This window comes from Daldinia vernicosa, assembly GCF_022497035.1.
Source record: "Daldinia vernicosa strain CBS 139.73 unplaced genomic scaffold F5Y00scaffold_16, whole genome shotgun sequence".
Taxonomy (NCBI): Eukaryota; Fungi; Ascomycota; class Sordariomycetes; order Xylariales; family Hypoxylaceae; genus Daldinia; species Daldinia vernicosa.
Genome location: NW_025953932.1, coordinates 411,877 through 428,314, shown reverse-complemented (window position 1 = coordinate 428,314; position 16,438 = coordinate 411,877). Strand labels below are relative to the sequence as shown.

At 49.5% G+C, this 16,438-nt stretch overlaps 6 protein-coding genes across 6 annotated transcripts; 2 read left to right on the top strand and 4 right to left on the bottom strand.

The window, feature by feature from the left end:
• Window positions 1–225: 225 nt before the first annotated feature.
• On the bottom strand, window positions 226–1,036 carry F5Y00DRAFT_42638 (uncharacterized protein). Its single transcript, XM_048013649.1, has one exon. It carries the CDS (start codon window positions 719–721, stop codon window positions 314–316), a length of 408 nt encoding a protein of 135 aa, XP_047866096.1. The 5' UTR covers window positions 722–1,036; the 3' UTR covers window positions 226–313.
• F5Y00DRAFT_42594 (DENN-domain-containing protein) lies at window positions 1,015–5,017 on the top strand. Its single transcript, XM_048013648.1, has 2 exons — window positions 1,015–4,332; window positions 4,390–5,017. The coding sequence occupies exons 1-2, from the start codon at window positions 1,308–1,310 to the stop codon at window positions 4,827–4,829; spliced, it is 3,465 nt and encodes a 1,154-aa protein (XP_047866095.1). The 5' UTR covers window positions 1,015–1,307; the 3' UTR covers window positions 4,830–5,017.
• A 680-nt stretch (window positions 5,018–5,697) lies between these two features.
• F5Y00DRAFT_42588 (phosphatase inhibitor-domain-containing protein) lies at window positions 5,698–6,956 on the bottom strand. The gene is made up of 2 exons (XM_048013647.1): window positions 6,439–6,956; window positions 5,698–6,354 (listed from the first exon to the last, which is right to left on the bottom strand). The coding sequence occupies exons 1-2, from the start codon at window positions 6,665–6,667 to the stop codon at window positions 5,993–5,995; spliced, it is 591 nt and encodes a 196-aa protein (XP_047866094.1). The 5' UTR covers window positions 6,668–6,956; the 3' UTR covers window positions 5,698–5,992.
• Window positions 6,957–7,874: 918 nt separating this feature from the next.
• Window positions 7,875–10,577, bottom strand: F5Y00DRAFT_42468 (uncharacterized protein). The gene has a single exon (XM_048013642.1). It carries the CDS (start codon window positions 10,360–10,362, stop codon window positions 8,053–8,055), a length of 2,310 nt encoding a protein of 769 aa, XP_047866093.1. The 5' UTR covers window positions 10,363–10,577; the 3' UTR covers window positions 7,875–8,052.
• On the top strand, window positions 10,578–12,543 carry F5Y00DRAFT_42471 (uncharacterized protein). Its single transcript, XM_048013643.1, has 2 exons — window positions 10,578–10,946; window positions 11,007–12,543. Exons 1-2 carry the CDS (start codon window positions 10,793–10,795, stop codon window positions 11,933–11,935), a joined length of 1,083 nt encoding a protein of 360 aa, XP_047866092.1. The 5' UTR covers window positions 10,578–10,792; the 3' UTR covers window positions 11,936–12,543.
• A 392-nt stretch (window positions 12,544–12,935) lies between these two features.
• F5Y00DRAFT_42509 (uncharacterized protein) lies at window positions 12,936–15,015 on the bottom strand. Its single transcript, XM_048013644.1, has 4 exons — window positions 14,419–15,015; window positions 14,268–14,326; window positions 13,875–14,133; window positions 12,936–13,819 (listed from the first exon to the last, which is right to left on the bottom strand). Exons 1-4 carry the CDS (start codon window positions 14,713–14,715, stop codon window positions 12,980–12,982), a joined length of 1,455 nt encoding a protein of 484 aa, XP_047866091.1. The 5' UTR covers window positions 14,716–15,015; the 3' UTR covers window positions 12,936–12,979.
• Window positions 15,016–16,438: the final 1,423 nt, after the last annotated feature.

Sequence of the window (16,438 nt, the reverse complement as noted above, 5' to 3'; positions counted from 1 at the left end):
TTGTGCGATACGTGATACGTTAAAAATCCCACTATGTACAACTAGACCCGGATTGGAAAAGATGGTGGGGTTAGTTAGCGGGTACGTAGCCCCCGACTGTCCAACTGCATCTTTTCCTTCATTTCGTTCATCAATCATCAACCATCTTCACTGCTCGCGCATCCAAGTGCCACATCCAATGCCACGCAGGCCCCTCTGCCCCTTCCTACCTACCTAAACCTCTCTATGTAAGGGTTTATTCAAGGTAGTTCTGGGTTTGATTTTCTCTTTCCACGACCACTCATTCAACTACCTAGTCCGTCATTGGATGTTCTCAAGTTTCTCCAGAGTACTCCGCGAACCTGGGGATCGATCTTTTGCATTGCCAAAAACACTTGTTTCTTGAAGACATCCTTTTGGAGCCTATCCAGTCTACCAGCCTGCCAGCTTGGGAAGCTGTTTTCTCTCCTGGTCCAGTCAAATTCTCATTACATCCGCCCATCCTATTCCATCCCATCCAATCCAACAAATTCATACACACCCCTCGAACTGCCCGCCTGCATCCCGTCGTCCACCCACCCGAACGATAACGCCGCATAGGGGCATGCAGCTGCATTAAAGCACTGCATAATTGTCTAAGGCTGTTTTGGAAGCATTGCATACCAATAAATCGTGCGTGTCTACCCGGCGCCAAAATAGATCCAAGAAAAAAAAAAAAAAAGAGGGCAGATAAACAGTACATCCATCGGCTGCTTCTGCCCGAAAAATAAGACAACCACCGAAAAAATTACAACCGGGGACATAGACGACAACTGAAAAGTGTCTTGCGGCTGCCAAGCTCCTTTCGGAGAACGGGCCAACTAACTGACAGGTCGTTAAGTGAAAACCAACATTTGATCTGTCAACACCCATCTCATGTCAATGGCCGTTTTGGCTTTGGTCTAGTACGGTGGTTTGCCTTGGTAAAGACGATATATCGATATCCCCTCGAGCACGCTCTGCAGAGTACCTAGATCCTGCTGCTCAACACTACCTTGTCATATCTGACCAGTCATTCAATCGCAACCTCTCTCTCGTTACCTTGCTTGTACGACGGAATATATGCGTCGGACACTGGTATCCAAGCCACCGATACCCACAAACCGGGTCTGAGAAACAAAAAGGAACAAACTAACGCAGTTCAACCTGTTGATTGATATCTAGGGGGCCCCTGGCAAGCTTGCTTTTAAAAATTAGTCTGACTTTTCTAACCTTATTACGATTTCCACCTAACATTGTTCAATTTGGACTAAGAAAAAAAAGGGGGAAAGTTATAGACCTGAGATGTCATGGAGAGCCCTTCGGCACCGCTCGCGGACTACTTCTGGATTGCGGGTGTCGCATCCGTGTCCTACCATGATCTCCCACCTCCAGCTTCTGCCACTCAAGTAGAAGCCACCATTACCGAGGATCGCGAGCCCGACGAGGACCTGCCCGACCCGGCGGCTTCTCCCGCCAACAAGACTAATGCCCGACACTCCCGCCAAAACTCTAACAACAGACTCTCCAAGATATCTACTAGTTCGATCCACACCCTCGAGGAGGTAGATGGGAATACGAGGAGTAATAGAAGCAGTGCTACCATCAGGCCCATCCCTCTTCCTGCGGCTGCCGGCGGCCATGAAAACCTTCTTGGCGATTTCGACTTCGACAAGGCCCTCGTTAAGTTCGCAGCCGAAAGGGAAAACTTCTTGGAGGATCTAAGCTTCTCGGCCGGTGCCAAAACGCAGTCGCGGCCGCCGATGGTGAACCCGCGGGCAGAGAGGATAAAAGCTGATGAGTCGAGTGGAAGGATGAGTCCTATGAAAAGCATCAGGGGAAGCATCCGTGGTAGCATAAGACGGAAAATCAGCTTCAAAGACATGAACAGCGTGCGAAAGCAGCCATCAACTCCGAGACCTGGTATGGCCCCTTTTCGCAACCTAGACCGAAGGACTTTCTTAAATGAGCTGGCAGAAGGACTGCCTGCGGAAATTTTCGATCATAACTGCAACAAAAATTCGACGTTCTGTACTGACTTCTGCAAATTAGCTTCAATTCGGACTACAAGGAGAATGAGTAGCTATAACTCCGTCATCCCTCCACCCGAGCCCCTTAACCTCGACCCGGATATGCACCCTCTGAAGCGACGCTTTGAACCCGAGCTCCTAGACCGGTACCCTCCCCGAGATGATATGGAAGGTTTAAGTAAGAGGGGGAGATTTCCAGACTATGTGCCTATGTTCGCATTCCCCAATGATATTCATATCGTGTCGTCGGATGACAGGCCGAGGTCGACTTGGCATGGGTTCACGATGACATCGGATGACAACTCTAAGATCTACGGTGTAACCGTTATTGTATGGACGGCACTCACGATGGACGTGGCGGAGGATATCGAGAGACGTTGCGAGCGTTGGAGGCAAAGACATATGTCTGAGGAGGAGAGGGAGCTTGCAGGTAGCCTTGGGGCACGTCTCGCTGCAGAACGTGCGCATCTATCGCAATTACTTGCCAAGCTCCCGACCATACCGTCTGGGTCCCACGCTCGTGAGACACTTGATGATCAGATCAGTGCGGTAGAGGAGAAAATCAGTCTGATGACAGAAATGTTGCGACCCCTGAGACATGGTGCCGCGTCGAAGATAGATGGGTTGACAGCTGGTGAGAGTGGTCTCTGGACACCTCGAGCGTACGGCATTCTTGGCAGAGATGTTACGAGAGTGGGCTTCTGGAAGGATTGGCTCCGGGCTGTCATTGTGCCAATGTCGGATGGTGGGCTTCTACGCATACCTCCAAGCTCTCCGCGAGTTGGCCGCTGGCAACCACTGGAACGATACGTGGTTAACCTTTGCACGGAAGCGTTCAGCCCTCTTGGCTCCAAGACCCAAGTTGAGATCGGTGTACGCGAGCTGCGCTTGTACGCGCGGAAGGAGGCCATCAATGAGCTTCCGGGCTCTCGCAACACTGATCTTTATGCCTTATTCAGGTCTCTCTCCCTTGAGAATATTGTCGCCCTTTTCGAGTATGCCATGTCGGAATCGCGGATTATCCTGCTCTCTTCGCATACCGCGATGCTACACCTAGCCTCCCATGCTCTGGTTAGCTTATTATATCCGTTGACCTGGGCGAGTATTTTCATACCTATCCTACCGGCACGACTCATATCTGCTCTTGACGCACCTTGCCCTTATATCGTCGGTATTGAGCGAAGATATGACAATATTGTGCTTCCAGATGACGATTACGTCCTGGTTGATCTCGACAAGGACACAATTGATGCAACGGCATTGCCAATCCGCCTCCCAAAGCAACATCGTCGGAAGCTTCTTTCACTCTTGCAATTTGCGGCGCCGCATAGCTTGCGTTACGGCGTCATGACGGGGCCGCCTCCCTATGCAATTGAGTCCTTCCCCTATGACTCTTTCTCCGTCGAGAATAGTGCTCTTGTCAACGAGAAAGCCTCACCAAGTATGCTGTACAAATGGGTCGCACAGAACTCGTCTTCCTTTGGGGAGGCAGAGCCCGCAGATACCCTTAAGCCTCCTGTGTTTAATGCGTTTTTGCATGCAAAGCCTGGGGCGGACCGGCCTACCACCAGCAAATCAAACAAGACCAGCCCTCCATCATCAGTGTCGCCCGTCTCTGTGAATTTCCCGCCTATGCCTGCTACGCCGGTTTCCAGAAGCGACTCTGGATACGCACTATCGTCCACGCTGAGAGAAAAGAGATCAGGTCATTTCGAGAAGGAAGGCCGGCGCAGTTCGTCATTTGGCCATGCCCCTGTCCACCGACCTCACGCGCCATTCTTCAACGGCCATCAGTCAAACCTATCCATCTCAGCCATTTCGATCGATTCGCAGTCATCTTATGGTGGTTACGCCCCATCAACTTACGCCCAGTCAACCTTAGCAGCATCTACGGTGATGCCTAACATGCTCGTTCAGCCCGTGGAGAACACTGACTCTACTATGTGGGTCGAAGGGCATTGCTTCAACTATAGTGGTAACGATACAACCTCAACCTGTACGATTTGCGATGAGCGTTGTGAAGGTGACGGATGGTACAAGTGCTCTGGTTGTGGAGCAATTTCGCACGGACGATGTCTTGGATGTGTTTGTCTCGTGTGTCCAGTTGCTTTCAATGCCGATAAGGTCCGGGCTTCTTTCGTTCGTTGCCTTGCGAGTATTCTTTATACGTACCGCAAATATCTCGGTCGGCCAACAAAGGAGCAAAAGAACAACGGCCAACTCTATGGATTCGACATGAATGGTTTCATCAAGAGCTTGCCACACGATCAGCAAGAGTATGTAATGATGATGAAGGAGACGCAAGGTATGTTACTATTTATTCTTAGCGCGTATATCATAGTATTTACTAATCACGCATTAGCATTTAACGAATTCATCCATGAGCGTGAGACGAAGCCTCCTACCAATCCGGAGATTCGGCTTTTCGATGACATAATTCTCGCCAAAAAAGCTCGCGGCAAAACCAGTCTGTCTTCGGGATTGTCACGCCTCTCGACAATAAGAGCCTCACATGGCGTCTCGGCATCCCTACCCGGTCTACAGATACCATCCAGACACATGAAACCAACCTCTTTTCTAACTGACACATCTGATCACATATGGAGAACTGCCAGCGTTCCCGTACCGAGCTCGAAGTTTCAGGGCGATTATCATTCAGTGACAACGAGAATGCCGGCTCGGTTAGACCCTTCGCTAATGAAGGAACCTCGTGCTATTCAAGGCGTACCGCATCCTGAACAACGCAGAAGAGGCGTCATGAGGAAGCAGGTCCCCAGCATGCTGATCCCCAACTCTCCCTAAATATTTCCATCGCTCGAGTTGGCTGTGCCGACTACGTGCCCACAACCACAAGTTGAATCCAGCAACTTGATAGAATGTAATATTAACCTGGTCTAGGGTTTTTAGCCCAGCCCAGTCATGTACCATAGCTCTGCGAGGGGACACAGGGGGTGAGCGAAAGGTCCCCAGAGTCATATTCATCCGAGAAAGAAGAGATCTCAAAATTGCCGTCTATATTCCGTTCCCGTTCTCGTTCCCGTTTCCGTTCCGAACTAGCATCTGATGGCGGCTTTTTACAGCATTAGACGAATGAAAGGATTAGGAGGAATAATGTCTAGCTAAAATGTGCTTATTAGACGAACTAGCTGAGATGGCTTAGCCTAGTTGAGGAGAGAGATGAAGGAGGAGATGAAAATGGAGAGAGTGTGTGTGAGTGAGAGGTTGATGATGATGAGAGAGGAGTGGAGAGAAGCACTGTGTAAAAGACCAGACCAGCTTGAATATGTCGTTGGACTTATTGCAGAGATAGGCAGGCAGATCGCGTTCAATTTACAGAAAGAACCTCTGAAAGGCAGACACGCAACTCTGAGATGAGTAGATGTTGATGTGAGTTATGCATAACATGGCACGGGGATGCACGTAATATTTAATGGGACTATGATTTGCATGTAACCTTTTTTTTTTCTTCGACTAACTATCTTGAACTGTCGTTGTGTTCGCTGTTGCGGCGCCAAGCCTCACCCCCCCCCCCCCCTTTTCTACGATCCGGGTATACTTTTGATTTCAACACTCACTATCTTGCCCACTCTCTATGTATTCCTGACTCCCCTAGCAAGCAGAACCAGTAGTTCTCTCAAGTGTGTATTTGCTCTCCGTCCTTCGCATTAGGTCGACCGGACTGACGATTGGCTGATTACCCGAATGTGAACGTCGTATTTGTCTCCTCTCCTCTCCTTTCCCCCCCTTTCGGAATGCAGATCCGGGATTCTTATAGGTTACTTCCTTCGCCCGGCGGTTGGGGTCGGCGCCTTTCTACATAGCTGCTGTAATCTCCTTGCTTTTACGGTGTTTGTCCTAGCTTTTATATCGGAGCACTTGTTTGTTGTATTCAATATGCGGCCTGTTAAATGTCGTCTTGAGCGAAAGCCTTGGTAGGCTGGCTGGACTTTGGGTTAGGCTCTTCTTCATCGAGTCCCGCCCCCAGCACCGGGGTTTCCTCGATTGCCTGAATTCCGCCCGTCGCCTCCTGGGTTAGATCTGGGCTTTGGTTTCGGTTGCCGTTCGTAGGCGTTAGGACTTGGCCTGCGCCTGCGCTGGGCTCCTCCGCCTCCGTTTCCATGGTTATGGTCGTGGTCGTGGTCGTGATCATGATTGTGATTGTGGGCGTGTTGTTGACGCCGTCGCGCTGCTAGTGCCCTCTCCCGAGGGTCTGAGTCTGGCATGCCGCGGTCTGAGTCTGAGTCAGACGACGACGACGAGTCATCGTCTGATGACGACTCGTCGGAGGACTCGCCTGCCTGCCTGGGTGGGTGATATATGCAGCATACTATTATCAACATCCGTTAGACAATTTGCACATTTAGGGGTTGAAGGCTTAAGGGAAGAGTAAAGATGAGGAATATAAAATTACCTTTGGACCGCTTCCGTCCCAGTCCCTCATTATCAACTACGGACTCGGCCCATTGGACGCGGTGATCGGAAGCCGGGTGCGCGCCGCGCAGTCGCAGGATGGCGGGGGCTGCCGACGCCGGGGCTTGGGTGCCGGTCTGGGTTGCGGAGCCGGTGGGCGCTTCCGTATGGACCTGGGTCTGGGTGCCCTGGGAGCGATCGCGCTGGCGCTGGGGATTTTGCGCAGACATTGTTTACGCGTGTATTCTGTATGTACGTACAAGTGGAGTGAGGTGGAAAACCGTTGATAAGTAATAATAAGAGGCGAGTAGAGATGAGGTGTGTATGTACGTAGGTCGAGCAAGAAACTTCTACGACTTGTTTCCTGGTATTTACTGCTCTCCCTACGACCGAGAATGGGGAATGTGTCGAATGAAGACGGTATACTGGATCCGTATTCCCGTTACGTTACCTGCGGCGCGTTGCTGCTTTGTTGCTGCTTTTGCTGCTGCTGCTGCTTCTGCTTGTGCTTGTGCTTGTGCTTCTGCTGCTCCTACGTGCAGATTTTCTGCGGAGCAGGGAGGAGTAACGATCGTCTATGTATGCATACGTGTAGGCCTTGGAACGGTCGAGGGTTATCGAAGGATCAACAACTGCCTGCTTCCTCGGATTCACTCGCGGTCTATATGATTCTAGAGCTTCTAGTTGTTCGGCAGTATTATTTTTTGATTTTTGGTTTGTATGCTTGTATGCTTGTTCCTTGTCTGTAACGTTCCGGACGCCCCGAGGGGTGCGCGTTTTTGTATGCGGGCGGGTTGGATTTTCTGGAATGAGCGATTATAATGTGATATCAGAGATCAGAGAATCTCCAAAAAGTTTCGTGTTAATTTGTTTTCGCCCCCCCAGTCACATCAAACTCTCCCCCGCTTCTTTTTGTCTCGCAACTTCTGTCCTCTCCCTAGCTCAGGAAGTCGCGCACGAGGTACACACTCGTGTGTATGTGTGTGTGTGTGTACACTATGTAATATGCAATAAGAAAAGCTTGGGGTAATACTGGAATACTGGAATAAGAAAGCTGAGTGGGCACTTCCACTTTTGCAAGCACGAGACGGAAAAACGGGTAACCCGACAAGAGAGTTAACCAGTAATAGTAAAGAGAGAATTTAGATTATTGGCTTCTTCCGCCTTAAGCTTCATAGTGAATGTATATATAGATCCAATTTATAATAAACATATTAACCCATGTAACTAAGGAATGTTGCATTTCAGTCCTGAAGTTTCTAGACAATGGGAGTGATGCATGTCGTGGGGAAAAGGGAAAATGGAGTAGATGGACCGAGAAGAAGACAATCAGGTTGTTATCGTTCAAAGCATGGCCCCACCACTGCCCCGCGTTGTAGTATGCTTACTCATACTGATCCGTACTGTACACACCTAACCCAGGACCCCGGTTCAGGGTCCGACCCATCTTAATTGATTTACTCTTAATTGATTCACATAGAGTTCACAAGTCAATTTACACACAACTAATACACCAATGGTACAAATTTCAAACACTTCTATTTTATATGGTACATGTTTATTCCCCTTACGCGTATAACAGGCGTATAACAGCTAGAGGCGAGATATAATAGTATTAAAACGAAGAAGTACCAGCAGCAGCAGCTTCTTTCTCCCGCCGACGCTTCTTCTCGAGTTTCTTCCTACCCTTCATACTCCTTCGGGGACGATTCCTTTTTGATGCCGCACTCTTCTTTGGCTTGTTTAACATCCAGCCGTTTAAGGGCCTACGAGAAGAGACGAACTTGCCCTCGGGAGTATACACGTCCACGATAGGCCAGTTAGGTTCATCATTCTCGTCATACTCTTCAACAGGGGGAGAAGGGGGAGGAGGGGGTGGCTTCTTTTTGGGACCCTCTGCAATAGCTTCTAGCCTTTCTAATGCTGAAAGTTCCCTTTTCTTTTCAACGGGGGGAGGAGGAGGTGGCCTCTTTTTAGGACCCTCGGCAAGAGCTTCCAACTTTTCTAACGCTGAAAGTTCCTTTTTCTCTTCAGGTTTCTCTTCAGGTTCCTCAACAGCCGGCGTGTCCGATACTGGTTTCTCCTTGAAAAGATCCCTTGTGCGCACTTGAGCAGTGATTTCTACCCATCCGACACCTTCGATAAGGATGTCAGTAGACAGAACTCGGTATGGTAGCCGGTCTATACTTAAATTGACGGCATCCTTTCTCATTAAAGGCCCAGTTCGCTGCTTTGTTACATCCCATTTGAGCTCAAAAGAGCCGGCTAGTTTTGTCTTCTCTCCGGTCCCTGGTACTGCTATATTCTCAACGTTGACCTCGCCTGTCTGGTTCTGGATTCCAATCGCCTTCTCCGTCCTCGATACATGCGCCTCGATTGGCGTGAATGCATATGCCAACATGATGGGTGCCGGCTCTCTCGGCGTAATGCGGATGAAGCCACCAAGAAGTAAGGACCGACTTGGTGTAAGCGTCATTTGTTCTGGTACGATTCGAGAGCGCATAACCAAAGATAAGCGGTGTTCCTTCCTGACATACTTCTCAAGGCCAGTGCGTTCTAAACCAGGAAGGTCGATTAGCTCTCCTCGACCGTTGCCAAATGGAATCCGGATCGGCGATGCTGTCGTCCCTGGTAGATCGGAAACTAGCGGCATTTCTGGGTAATTAGTCTCCTTGATTGCGGGCGGCAAAAGGGCGTATTCGTCAAGCTCCTCTTCCTCCATATCTTCAATCTCCTGAGCTGCCAAGTCTTCCTGGGCTAATCCTGGCTGGGTTCCAGTCTTCTCCACTGAAGTCGCGTCCCTGCCCGATGCCCTTGCCTGCATTCCAACCGTGATTTGATGTCTTGAAGGGGTCAGATTCATTCTGCCCTTGGGAAAGATAGCTTCGAACAGTTGACTTTTGCCAACGTTTGCCTTGCCGACCATCCAGCCAGCGCCACCCCGTCTCCATACATCTTCTTTCAGCTCCTTGGTCCACCAACTCCGTTTTGCGCTGAGGGCGATTAGATTACCCAGACGTACATTACGTCCCGTCCGCCCAAGAGCATCCCGAAGTACTTCTTGCAACCATGGAAACATCCTGTCTACTTGAGCTTTCGTCGGCGCGAGTAAATCGCATCTAGTTATCACGAAGCTTAGCTCCATCTTCTGATTACCATAAAATTTCCCTGTCATGGAACGACGGTTCTTGGTCCTCAGAGGCATGGTATCGAGCAGGTACGAAAGTTGCGGTAGTAGGGACATGGGAAAATCGGCAGCGTCGAGAACATGATAGACGTGGTTATATTTATACGGGGATTCGAGGATCGTATCCCTAATGGATTCTATCGAAGGGTGATATATCGATTCTCCGGCATGATTATGTAGTAATGAATGGCACCTATCGCACAAGGGTACCTTTGGAGGCGGTCGTTGGTATGCCTCTGGAGGAACTATGCTTAGCGCAAGCGCCTCCACGTCGACACCCTTCCTTCTCAGCTCCTCGTGGTCGAAGTGTTTAAGCGCATCTTCGTAGACTTGATCCTCGCGGCGAGAACGGTTCACCAATTGAGGTCGGATCCAATTTTGAACAGCTTTGCGACTTAAATCAAAGTATCCAGGTTGATCGGAAAAAGTAGTTTGCGACAAGGCACCGCAACCCCGGCATTGTTTTGGTAGCCTCTGGGTAGGAACACTCTTCTGGGGGCCGCTTTCAGGAAGTGGTGAGCCCTCTGGAGACGCATCAGCTTGCATGTGCAAACAACGATGCTGTACCCTCCATCGTGAAGGTCGTACTCGAGAAGACGATGCGGCAGCACCAAGTCTCTGGTGATACGACGCAGGATTTAGAGACGGACATAAAAACAGAGGCAACTCGATTCTTCTTGGGTGTTCCGCAAGGTTAAGTGCGGTATTGAGCCATCTTGACGACAAGGCGCGGTGCATCTTATCGTGCAATGGATGGAGAAGAAGAATACAATGGCATGTGAGGGTACGTAGTAGTAAAAATGTTCAACCAAAATCTTTTTAGAAATTTCTGGTCGCGGCGAGCCAGTGACGTTAGAGCTAAAAAGAACCCCTGTAATCTGTACCCGTACCCCTGTTACCACGAGCGATAAGGTTATCGATATATGTCAAAGTCCCGAGCTACATAATCTGCACGTATATGTAGGTACGAAGTACATTATGTACTTTGTACAGGTGTCAGCTGCTACGTCAATTATTGGATCCAGCTGTCCTTCTTTCTGTCCTTTATGTACAACTCAGCTCATCCCTGCATATTTCTTCTACTTCTACATCTTTTCATCGCACAGCAGCTATCTAACTTGACATTACATATTCACACCAAACACTCAAGTCAAGTCTAGCCTTAACAATGACGGAGGGTCTCCAGGTTACAGACGACCCAGCGGCAGCGCGAGCCGCAGAGCAAGCACGCCTGCGCAAGGAACGCCGAGAAGCTAAGATCAAAGCTGGAGGAGCCGCACGCCTGAACAAGATCACAGGACTAGGAGGAGGCGTACAACGAGGTAAAAATAAATTCCTTGGTCTTCCACTGAAGTCCTTAATGATCTAACTTGTGTACGTAGATCCAGTACCACAGCCGTCGTCAGAAACGGACACGCCACAAGAAACCTCAACTACATCGACGCCAACCACGAAACCCACCCAAGCCTCAGAACAGCATGGAGACCCGGATGAAGTCGACATATCGCAGCACTACTACGAGCCGAACACAACCGCCCGCCCGCCCCCAAGCGCCACTCCACCCAACGACATATCCGAAGCTCAACTACGGCAGATGATTCTCGGCCTCGATCGCCAATCCTCCGCCACCCCACCACAACCGGGCCGGAACCCGCTCGACGGCCCCTTACCGCGGGTCCCCGGCGCGGAGGGCCCAGATGAAGACCCCATGATGAAGATGCTCTCTCAAATGATGGGCGGCAGCATGCCCGGCGGCGCAGGCGGTAACCCCTTCGCCGGGACACCTATGGAGAGCCTCCTCGGCAGCCTAGGCGGGCAAATCCCCGGCGCCGGCGGCCCCGGTACCCCCACGCAAGCCGCACAGCAACAACCCCCCGCCGACAAGAGCGCCAACATCTGGCGCATCCTGCACGCCGTCTTTGCGCTCGGCCTCGGCCTCTACGTCGCGCTATCCACCACCTTCTCCGGCACGCTCGCGGAGCGCGAGCGCTCGGCCGTCAACAACAACAACAACGGCGCGGGCGCGGAGAAGACAACAACAGACAGCGTAGAGCGCGCGCGCGCGTACTTCTTCGCCGTGTTCGCGTCGGTCGAGGCCCTGCTGCTGACGACGCGGTATTTCCTGGACAAGGGCCGCGATGCGCCCAACAAGGGCTGGATGTGGACTGCGAGCGGGTTTTTGCCGGGGCGCGCGAGGGCGTATGCGCAGCATGCGCTGCGCTACGGGCAGATGTTGAGCACGGTGAGGAGTGATGCGTTGGTTTGTGTTTTTGTGTTGGGGGTTTGTTCGTGGTTGAGATCGCGAGGGTGAGGTTTGTTGGTTGTCTGGTCGCTGGATGGTGATGGTGATTATGATTATGGGATAGATGATGAGAACTGGGCATTATGCGCGGTGGATAATAATAATATGACATGATGTTATATGCGGAAGGACGCGGAAGCAGTATCAACTGGCTCCTTTAAATGGTGACGCTGGGTTGTTATCATGGTAAAGTAAAGCCTATTTGTTTCCTCCGTCGAGGTTACGGTGTTTGATCCTACTTTAGATATTGTATCGAACAATGCACACAGTGATTTCTACATCTATATAATACTGCTTCGTTGGTTACCGGATGGTCAGTATATTATTTCAGCTTTGTACGCCTCGCGAGACTGGGTTGTTTAGAGAAGTTAGGTCATCCACTGTGTAGAATATCCCCTTGAAGGAGAAGTAGATGGGGATGGGATGGTAAATTCAAAGTTGCTAGGTTAGGTGCCGTAGTCTTCTTTCGTTAATATGACTTGAATCTCAAGATGAACTTCAACGAACTAGGTGGCTAAGTGGTACAATGGTGATTCAGAGGTATTTTCGGTATCCTTCATCCCGACTTTGAACTTCTTGCCAAGTAAAGTGTTTTTTGTCCTCGCCTTTCTATTCATCTATCTCTACTAAGATCGCACTCTAGTGTCTGATAGATATATATTGCTTGGTAGGAAGAAGCCAACTCAGGCGAACTAGGGGGCCAAGTGTGGAAGTGGTAGATCTGAGATCACTCCCGAGTTCTTTCATTGACTATTAAAATCATCCCCAAGTCCAGTTTAATTCTTTGTCTCGTGACCATTCCCTCCGATGGATCTTGTCCCCCCCTTGGATAGATTAAATACGATTGTCGTACTTGGAGTAGTTGTACAATATGCTAATGCTCCCCCTTTTAAGCTCTATGTATTCCATTTGATGCTTTTCCCCTACCCGATGCAATGCTGCCTTAGAAGTACACCACTCCCTTAGCCGGGTAATATTACAACATTTAAGCAAATAAAAACGGTAGAACCTCCAAAGCTAGATGTATGGTCTAGACGGGCGCCAAATAATCCGTCATGGCTCTAAAACTCCCACAAGGAATTTCCCAAACATACCGCGCACGCTCTCCCGTTTTTCTTTTACGCACGTGAACACCACCGCTGTACTAAAAGCGAAGACGAACGTCTCCCTCCACTGCTTGTCAAGGGAATATCGTCTTGGTAAAAGCGTTGCCATAGCTCTGGGCGCGACGAAGAGTGCTAGCTCTTTTCTGCGGGCCGCTTTTTCTACGAGGACACTCCATCCGCACAGGAAACAGCCAGATCCGACGCAGATACTCCCGTCGATAGCCTGTCTGGACTGCGTGTCCTTCCCAATAATGTGCGGGCCGAGCCGCGTCCGCGCTAGACACACCCCATAATAGAAAAGGGTAATAAATGTGGCTAGGAATGTCGACGAGCGTATTGCGGATAGAAGCGCGGTCCGAAGCCCCTTCAGGTCCTTCTTCCGGGCTAGTAAATTCAGGGGCAGATACGTGATCATAGACCATTTGAAGGATCGGTAGAAACGGGATAGGGCGTGGTATTCGCAAGACGACCCGCAACCCATATGCACGATTTCGCACGGAAACGGGATGGACTTGGCAGGATCGCCCCACACCGACGGCCATTTATAGTCTACGCACATTGATTGGAGGAGCGGTTCTTGTCCCGTTTCCTTGCCGTATTGGAGCTCCCCGTTGTGGCAACGCCGAAGTGCTTCGATAAGGCGAGAGTCCACCGCTGCGGCCGAGCTGATCCATTTCTGGTATGCCTTAGGTAGCTGCGAAGGTGAGTAGAACCACGCCCACATTATAAAGGCAGAAGAAGTAGCAAAGATAGTTGGGTCAGCTAACTTCGATATCAAAGATTCGACCTAAGAATTATTAGCGATGCGTGCCTCTGTTAGCTTAGCAGCGGCTTTTTCGTACCCAAGTCCATTGGTTAGCAACAACCCTGCGTTGCCTTCTCCGGGACCATGCCTCACTGACTACCACATCGAGAGCTCTAGTAACTGCGAACAAGGTCAAGTCAAGAGTTCGTCCGGCATAGCGTACCGTTTCTTGCTTCGTGGTTTGTGGATCATCTGGATTGGTAGTGATCGTTTCTGAGAAGCCATCGCTCTTCTTTGACTGTAGTAGTCGGAGGCTGAGCCAGGCCGCAATGAACGTCGATAACCATCTTGAAAGTCTAGTTGAATGAAGGTTAGTTGAACGCCTCAAGTGATGATGGTTTGGGAGTTTGGGATATACGCTAAGGCAGCATACTGATGCCAAGCTTCCCCCAACGAAACATTCACAGCTGTCATAGAGCTCCGGACTTGCCTTTTTAGGGTCGGGGTAGGAAACTGGCTAAGACGTCTCAACGCTCTACTAAGCAAAACCTTTAACGAGCAAGTTAGCCTTGGTTTTTTCAAGGTAGCACTGTCTATAGACCTCACTCGAGCAGGTATAAGGTAGTTATGGGAAGTCTTGCCTCTAGTAACGTAGTCCCGCCTACGAGGGCCGCACAGAAGGTTGGAAATCTTTGAAATTCTAGTCCCCCACGCAGGATACGTTGCAAGGATGAGATGAAGTCGTGGGGCTGCGTGACAGTGGCAGCACCCTTGTCTTTCCCCCTTCTAGTTACATGCTGGAGAATCAACGTGAGGAGCCTTGGTGCAACAGAAGAAGTGTAGCCTAGGACATAGGCCCGAATAAGAGGTCTTAGGAGGGGTGGTATATATTCATCCAGTCTCTTTCGGTTTCTTGGTGGAAGTAGTGACGATGTCATCGTTATAACGCTCACGACTAACGCGTTGGATTATGCGACACCGCGACTTGCGGACGAGAGGTCCTAAAGTGTTGGTTTATACTTATGAATTACCCATGAAAAGAATAGGTTAAGATAGGTAGGTTTGTTATGTTCGTATAATTGTTTGAGATATGCCGCCGGCTCAGAATGAAACGCATCAAGATAGTTTGTTTTTGGTCTAGTTAATACCTGACAAGGGGCCGAGCAACCGGGTCTGTATTCGGAGGGATATGAGCTTCCGCGTCGGTGATTTAGAAATGCGGAAGCTATGCGCGCCGAAAAGAAATATCGATTCTAGAAAACCGACCATGAGGTAATTGGCTTAATTGATAGACCGTGTAGTGAGCTAGCTAATGAAGCAAAGCCGCCCTATACCGTTCTGACCGTACAGCGAACACTACTAAATGTAAGTTTGGCTCGCTAGTCTCTTTTGGCGATTCAGCCGAGGTGCCTTGGCGATGCTGCCCGAAGAAATAAAACTGGTAGATCTGCTTGTTGGAGACGTAGTTTTTGTACATAGGAAATAGGAATATCTTGACTGAGCCACATACAAATTATAAAACTGGAGTGAAGTTCATGCATGCATGCAACCTGTGCTGCGAGCTGTAGCAATCATATAAACAAACTGGCCTAAAGAAGCCCAAGTTAGTAACCAAACTGGTCACCGAATATTATTTCTTGTACTGAGCGAACCCCGGAATTTTGGGGTCAAGATCTGGGATCGTCCAACATTATCTCGGCCGAATATTCGTATTTAGAATTCAGTTTAAGGATGGAAAGACACATCTTGGGCGACGTGCTACCGGCTTGGATTGTGATGAGCGCGTTTGCTACCGCGACAATGGCCACCATAGACTTGATTATCCCGCGTATAGACGGATAGGGTGGTGGGATGATAGAAAGATAATACATACAATAATTATAGTTAGTTTAGTAGTTAATTAATCTGCAAACAAGATATGGTACGGAGGTAAACGACTGGACGCAGTCGGAGACAGCCCCGGTCTTTGCTCATGGGGAGCGCTACGAATATAGCGTGCAAGTCGACAACAATGTGTTAATTAGACGTTGGGCCAACTTGTAGCGGAATGTTTTTGCGTCGCTCTTTTTGAGATTTGAGACGAACGGCTTGACTCGGCGATGTCACCATAGACCGTAGACCATAATATTTCGACCCGTTCTGCAATATAGAAAGCGGTGTCTATGAAGAAGCCGGATGCTCAGAGAGGAAGAAATTGACATGTGATTGAGTTTCGGAGCGTTTCCCCTGCCAAGCTAAGAATAACTTTTTAGATGATGGAAGTCAAGAGACGTCCATGCAATGCAGGATCTCGAGTCAAGCACATTGAAGTATCTAGGTACCTAAGTAACTTTGTACATATGTACCTACATGTATGGAAGCTATCCTCCATGTACATAATGTACCTAACCTAAAATTTGCATTGAGAAGCAACAGCAAGGGAAATTATTGCTGTACCCAGACACCTCGGCTATGATGCTGTGTAAGAACATTGAAGGTCACCTTACCCCGTTCTTACATACTTACATACATGCCCAGGTAGGTAGGTAATCCGTACATTCGATGCTTTTTATACAATATAACCCCAGATCCTAAACAGGTTGTAAGACAAGGACGGAGCGTGGAGAAGAGCTCAGCACTAATAATTAAGGCTCAAGTAACATACCGTGACCTATTACCAAT

Bases quoted from the DNA above. Each gene is read 5' to 3' on its own strand.
- F5Y00DRAFT_42638 (XM_048013649.1), bottom strand. From the start codon at position 721: ATGTACTGTTTATCTGCCCTCTTTTTTTTTTTTTTTCTTGGATCTATT.
- F5Y00DRAFT_42471 (XM_048013643.1), top strand. From the start codon at position 10,793: ATGACGGAGGGTCTCCAGGTTACAGACGACCCAGCGGCAGCGCGAGCC. The intron at 10,947-11,006 runs GTAAAAATAAAT...TTGTGTACGTAG, and splicing joins AGGAGGAGGCGTACAACGAG to ATCCAGTACCACAGCCGTCG.
- F5Y00DRAFT_42468 (XM_048013642.1), bottom strand. From the start codon at position 10,362: ATGCACCGCGCCTTGTCGTCAAGATGGCTCAATACCGCACTTAACCTT.
- F5Y00DRAFT_42594 (XM_048013648.1), top strand. From the start codon at position 1,308: ATGGAGAGCCCTTCGGCACCGCTCGCGGACTACTTCTGGATTGCGGGT. The intron at 4,333-4,389 runs GTATGTTACTAT...ATCACGCATTAG, and splicing joins GATGATGAAGGAGACGCAAG to CATTTAACGAATTCATCCAT.
- F5Y00DRAFT_42509 (XM_048013644.1), bottom strand. From the start codon at position 14,715: ATGACATCGTCACTACTTCCACCAAGAAACCGAAAGAGACTGGATGAA. The intron at 14,327-14,418 runs GCAAGACTTCCC...TGCTCGTTAAAG, and splicing joins GCGGGACTACGTTACTAGAG to GTTTTGCTTAGTAGAGCGTT. The intron at 13,820-13,874 runs GTACGAAAAAGC...AATAATTCTTAG, and splicing joins TTGCTAACCAATGGACTTGG to GTCGAATCTTTGATATCGAA.
- F5Y00DRAFT_42588 (XM_048013647.1), bottom strand. From the start codon at position 6,667: ATGTCTGCGCAAAATCCCCAGCGCCAGCGCGATCGCTCCCAGGGCACC. The intron at 6,355-6,438 runs GTAATTTTATAT...TGTTGATAATAG, and splicing joins GGGACGGAAGCGGTCCAAAG to TATGCTGCATATATCACCCA.